The sequence below is a fragment of the Quercus suber genome, unplaced genomic scaffold, assembly GCF_002906115.3.
Source record: "Quercus suber isolate HL8 unplaced genomic scaffold, Cork oak 2.0 scaffold_201, whole genome shotgun sequence".
In the NCBI taxonomy this organism is placed as follows: domain Eukaryota; kingdom Viridiplantae; phylum Streptophyta; class Magnoliopsida; order Fagales; family Fagaceae; genus Quercus; species Quercus suber.
In genome coordinates this window covers 308,273-314,911 of record NW_027069659.1, presented here as the reverse complement: position 1 = coordinate 314,911, position 6,639 = coordinate 308,273, and the positions used below count along the sequence as shown (strand labels likewise).

The window sequence follows — 6,639 nt, the reverse complement described above, 5'->3', positions numbered from 1 at the left end:
GCAAAAAGTTAGGGATTAGATAGAGGATTAAGGACACCCCCTGGCTGATGAATGTTTGGAGCAAATCTCTGACATTGGTCACACTTCTTCACGTATTCTTGTACTCCCTTTTGTATACCCTTTAGTGAGGGCTTTGTGAAAAAGTGATCTGCCTCCTGTATAATTTCTACAAATGCCTTTATGTAACTTTTCTAGGAGTGGCTCTACTGCCTCAAGATGGCCCAGAAAAAGAGCATTTGTATAACTTTTGATCTTCGGACAACCAAAAACATGGAGCTTTTCTTCACACTTTATCAGCCTCCCCCTTTTCCACGGGCAAAATGTCATTCTTAAGGAACAAAATTATGGGATCCATCCAATTAGTTCCCACTATTATTTGGTGAATCTGGGCTTTCTCCCTTTTTATCTAAGTAGGCTTACATAAATCTTTAACTAGGATGACCCGAGGTAAACTCTGCACCGAGGAGGTTGCGAGAGTGGCAAGAGAGTCAGCATGTATATTTCTGCTTCTAGGGATTTGCTATAAGGTGAAAGACTCGAACCCTAATTGTAAGTGCCTAACTTGATTCAAATATTCTTGCATTCTCAAATCACTGCCTTCCAATTCTCCCTTTACCTAGCCTACAACCAACCTTGAATCTGAAAGTACCTCTAGTATTCTTCTTCCCATTTTCTAAACTATAGTCATCCCTACCAACAAAGCCTTATACTCAGCCTTATTATTCGTGGCCGAGAAGCCCAACCTTAAAGATTTCTCAATAATAATCTTTTCAGGAGATACCACAACTAGCCCCAATTCAGATCCTCTTTAATTAGCTACACCATCAACGTATACCCTCCAAGATAGAGGTTCTTGTATGAAAACCATCCCAACTGATTTTTCATCCATGTTCTACTTTTCTCCCTCCTTTTCCAGTGGAGATTCAGCAAACTCGGCCACAAAATCTATAAGGCCCTAGCCCTTAATAGAGGTGCGAGGCATATACTTGATATTAAAAGCTCTTAGGATCGTATCCCACTTGGCAATTCTTTTTGTATAATCAGCTTTTTGAAGTAGTGATTGAAAAGGAAGTTGGGTTAAAACGACAACTGTGTGAGCTTGGAAGTAATGAGGGAGCATTCGTGTAGCATGCATTACTGTTAAGATGGCTTTCTCCAATCTACTTCATGCAACGATTTGTTCACATAATAAACTGGTCTCTACAATCCATTATCAACTCGTATCAGTACTAAGCTCACCACATGAAAGGCCACATTAATGTAAGCAAACAGAACCTCTTCCTTCTCGGGCCTAGATATAATGGATGGCCGAAAAAGGTATTCCTTCAACTACTGGAAGGCCAATGCACACTATTCCGTTCATTCAAATCCCTTCCACATATGCAACAACTGGAGGAAAGGCCTACACCTGTTTGCTAATTGAGAGATGAATCGATTAAAAGCAGCAGTCATTCTTGTTAGCTTTTGAACTTCTTTGGGATTTCGAGGAAGCTACAGATTATTAATTGCCTTAGTCTGATTAGAATTAACTTTAATTCCACGATTAGTGACTATGTAACCCAGAAATTTACCTGAAGTAACGCCAAAAGAACACTTGGAAGCATTAAGGCGTAGCTTATGCTTTCTTAGTATTTCAAATATATCTCTAAAATCATTCACATGCTCGGACTCTACCTTACTCTTCACCACCATATCATCTATGTAGACTTCAATGTTTTTTTCTGAGTTGAGGCTCGAACATCCTAGTCATCATCCTTTGATATATAGATCCTGCATTCTTCAATCCGAAGGGCATCACTTTGTAATGGTAATTCATAGTGGGCGTAACAAAAGCAGTCTTCTCCTAATCGTCCAAAGCTAACGGTATTTGATGATACCCTTGAAAGGCGTCCAAAAAGCTCATCTAAGGATGACCCACAGTTGCATCCACCAATTAGTCTATTTGAGGCATTGAGAAGGGGTCTTTTGGGCAAGCTTTGTTTAAATCAGTAAAGTCTACACATACTCGCCACTTCCCACTTTTCTTCTTTACCACCATTGTATTAGCCAACCATTTAGGGTAAAACACCTCTTTTATTACCCTTGCCCACTTAAGCTTGATCACTTCCTCCTTGACAGCATCAGAGTGTTCTTTAGAGAAGCATCGAGGTGGTTGCTTCTTAGGAGCAACAGATGGACTAATATTTAAATGGTGGCAAATAAAATTTGGATCCACCCTAAGGGCCTCATTAGCACTCCACGCAAACACATCAACATTTTTCTAAAGGAGGACAATCAATTCTTCCTTCTTTTGAGGAGGTAATTGCACTCCTACTTGGAAAAACTTCTCCTCGTCGTCATCAATAACAATTTTTTCCAATTCTTCACACTTTGCTCCTTATACCACCACGTTCGCGGACAAAACTATTGCCCTGATTGCTATAAATCCCTCTTTGCAAAGGCCGAGGATTCACCTCCGATCTGATGCCTAATCGCGGCCACTAAACACTATCTGGCCATAGTTTGACTTCCAATCAGCTCCTCGACTTGATCCCTTGATGGATACTTCACCTTTAAGTGTAGGGTGGAAGACACAGCCCCCATGGCATGAAGCCAAGGTCTTGCCATAATAGCATTGTAGGGAGAGTAGCCATTTACCACAATTAAGTTTACTTCCACGACTTCTGACCCTGCCTGAACAGGTAGTTTGATTTGGCCCTTCAGAAAGACAATCTTTCCATTAAACCCTATTAGAGGAGAGTCATGGTAGGTCAGGTCCTCGGGCTTCAGCTCTAGCCCCTTAAATAGGTTAGGGTACATGAACTCTGTATCGCTGCTTTGATTTACTAAAACCCTCTTCACATCATACCCTTCAATCTTGAAGGTAACCACCAAGGCATCATCATGCAGTTGTAAGGTTCCTACCTTATTCTCGTCAGAAAAGCTTAAGGCTGGTCGGACTTCCATTCTACTCCTCTTAGGGTTAGAAATCAAGATTTCTACAAATGGCCGATCTATAGACATCACCCTAGACGAATAGGAACCGGTCCTACCTGAGGCAACAAGAATAACGCTGATTGTCCCCAAAGGTGATCTTGAAGAAGCATCTTTCTGAGTTCTCAACCCTGTCTAACTGCCCTGTCCACTGGGATAATATAAGAATTGTTTTAACTTCCTAAACTTATCTAGCTGCTTTAGATGATTCCATAAAGTCCTGCACTCCTCTGTAGTATGTCCTCGATCTTGGTGATACTGACAATGAAGACTTTGATTACGTTTCATGGGGTCCCCATCCATCTTATTGGGCTACTTGAAGTATGTCTTATTCTTTATCTTATCCAATATTTGATGCACAGGCTTTCGGAACACTGTATTAACCACCTAAGTAGTAATAGATCCAGGGTGCCCAGTAAAATCCCTCCTAGGTCGGTTATTGTTGTATCAATCTGTCCTAAAATCCCTTCGATCCAAATGGACTACTTTAGCTTTTCCCTTTCCCTATTGTTGGTCCTCTTCGACCTGTTTGTACTTATTAATGCGATCCATGAGCTGATGTACACTTTTAGCTAGTTTCCTTGTCAAAGACTTTCTCAAATCATGCTTGACGGGTAGGCCGACCTTGAAAGTCCTTATAGCCACATCATCAAAATTCTCATCTATCTCATTAAACATCTCCAAGTATTTGTCATAATACGTCTTCAGGGCTTCCGCCTCTCACATGGTCACAGACAACAGGGAGTCCAAAGGCTAAGAAACCCTATTGCAAGTTACAAAACAAGCCCCAAATGCCATAGTAAGCTTCTTAAAGGAGTTAATAGAACATTCCTTTAGTCTGTCGAACCATCTCATCGCCATAGGCCCCAAACTGGATGGGAACACCTTGCATATCAAGGCCTCATTCTTTGAGTAAATAGTCATTCTCTGGTTGAAGTGGCTAACATGCTCTATAGGGTCTGTTCTGCCATTATACATAGTGAATGTTGGCTGAGTAAACCACTAAGGAAGTTTTCTTCCTTCAATCCTACGTGTAAAAGGTGACTTAGAAATCTGGTTCAGAGCCCTACTCATAGTATTGTTACCCAGACCTTTACGAGATGGACTCTTACTTCTCCACTGATAATGGCGACCCTCATTGCACGAAAAAGACTCACAGGGGGAATCTTTGATCTGGGCCTGTAACTATCAGCCCTATCATCATTAGAAGAAGGTTCCAAACTGGAAACAGTCTCTCTTTGTCACTTATGGCATAAGTTCCTCCGTAGATGGTCAATCTCTAATTGCATGTTCCTAGTATTCTTTCCATGAGAGACATGACTCCCACTTTGAGACTGACTCCTACTAGTGTGTGTGGTATGTACACTAACCTCCCGGTTCTTCCATTGTTCAAGATTAAGAAACTGATCTTGGCATTGGGAACCAACAGACTCTTCTCGGTTTGGCCCTGAACCTACCATAGTTAAACGTTGATCTCACTAAAACTCAAGTTTCCCACAGACAGCGCCAATTGTAAGGACACTTTTGGTTCCTAAGCCCAAAAAATAAAAGGATTTAGGCCCAAAGAGCCCAACACAATGAATTTGTAGAGAGTGAGCTGGAAACTAGATTTCAATGAGTTAGACAATAATCATAATGGTTTAAAGATGACAAGAAAACAAAGATAAACAAGTTTTGTGCAAATAAAATCTTCCTCGGCAATGTCCGAGGAGAGTAGTTCTTGTATATATTTCTCTTAGACTTGATTACAATTATAGTTCTTATTGCTACAGTGTTTTCTCCACCGATTTTTTGATCCTCCCTTGTAATGGGGTCTTTCTTCCTTATATTCTCTTGTTTTGCTTCATCTTCACCCTCCACATGTAGGTCAAGTTGCTTGCTTTCATCCTTTTCCTATTAGCACATTCTTAAAGTCTTTAGGGGTAACTGTAAGGCTGAATATCATTGTTCAGGTATCATCTCCACATTAATGTGGTCACAGAGATAGCTGCAGAGTATTAGCAACTTTCTCTTATATTCTTAGCTTCCCTTTGTCCTATTCCCTCCTGATGTTTATCCTTACCAATAGAATCATCCGGGGTGTTGCTCTTGATGGCAGATCAAACCTTTTGACCTCTGCTTTGCTTAGCCGAGGAGGCATTTCTCCTCAAACTACCTTCCCAAACCTTTATGGCCAAAATCCTTCCATACCCTACTAATTTGTATGTCTTAGCTAATGTCTAACTGTTCTCGGACTGCTGAACGTCCTTGAACAAGGCCCATAGCCCAATATACACCCCTGAGCCTCCCATCCCCACAATACTAATTAATTAACCACATATTTTTTTTTAATTTATAAATGGATCAATATCAAGCCATATTGTAAAATATATATCTTTTTAAAAGTGGTATTTTATGAAATTTGACAAAAATATAATGACATTCCACTATCTTAACATAAATTCAGGTTTCTATTACAGTGTTGTCACCAAAAAAATGAATTGGAATAGTTATTTGTCATTCCAACTTCTTGTATTACTTGTAAACTGTAATACTTATTCCTATTACCTTGTAATAACTATTACAGTGTATCAAACGTGTCCTAAAAGTTTTGGATCTTAATTAAATTTTTTTACCATGAGACACATCGACAACACATCATTGTAATGGTTATTTGGGAGTTGAGACGATTAGCTATTTGGCCTAACAGTTAAGCCACCCATTAAGTTTGTCTTAGCTTTTATTATTATTATTATTATTATTATTATTATTATTATTATTATTATTATTATTATTATTATTATTATTATGTACTTGCCATGGTGGTCTAGTGCCAATATCACAAGACAAGAGTTAAATTTACCAAAGCCTAGTTGATCCTTCTAAGAGGAGTCAGAGAAAGACTCGACGATGGAGTCGTCCTTTGTCAGTGTAATTGTTGTAAAATAGCGGAAGCTCAAATTAGCAAGATTGATTGTGAAAATATTTTAGGCTTGAGAAAGATCTCCAAACTAATCAATAGAAACAAAAAAATAATTAATCCGAAAGAAAATAGACACAAAACACCAAGATTTACGTGGTTCGGCAATAGCTTACATCCACGGGCAACGACGAACAAATTTCACTATAACAAATTTAGGATAATACAAATTGGTGTAGAGGCACTCTCACAAACCCAAATCCCAAATACACCCAAATAGCTCTCTCTCACAAATACAAAACCAAAGGTTCACAAATACCAAATACCAAATACCAAATACCAAATACAAATTGCGCAAAACCCAAAGAAAAAGCCACAAAACAAATCCAAAAGTTGCAACGCATCAAGAGAGAAAAAATCACCAAACCGCAGAACCAAAACCAAGCATTTACAAACCTCTCTTCCTATTCCAAATTGTAACCCACAAATATCAAAGAACCAAACAAGAGAAAGCCTCTTTTCCTCACACCCTCTCATCTCTTTTTCTCTAATTTTTTGTAGCAGCACTATACTTATATAGGAGACTTGAGTTGGCTAGTATATCCAAAACTAAGAAGGACTAGACTTTTTTTCCACATACAAAAGGAGAATTACTCCTATTCCAAAAATAATTCCAAATCAAGTAGTAGACAAAATTTCTAATAGAGCTTGATAACTTCAAACAACAGTAACCCAAAAAGAATAAAATTTCTTCCTTACCCAAATCC

General features: G+C 39.0%; 1 protein-coding gene across 1 annotated transcript; it reads right to left on the bottom strand.

The window, feature by feature from the left end:
- Positions 1-2,487: 2,487 nt before the first annotated feature.
- On the bottom strand, positions 2,488-2,946 carry LOC112034822 (uncharacterized). The gene has a single exon (XM_024067642.1). The coding sequence runs from the start codon at positions 2,944-2,946 to the stop codon at positions 2,488-2,490; it is 459 nt and encodes a 152-aa protein (XP_023923410.1).
- Positions 2,947-6,639: the final 3,693 nt, after the last annotated feature.

Excerpts from the sequence above, each read along its gene's own strand:
- LOC112034822 (XM_024067642.1), bottom strand. The coding sequence starts at position 2,946 with ATGGAAGTCCGACCAGCCTTAAGCTTTTCTGACGAGAATAAGGTAGGA.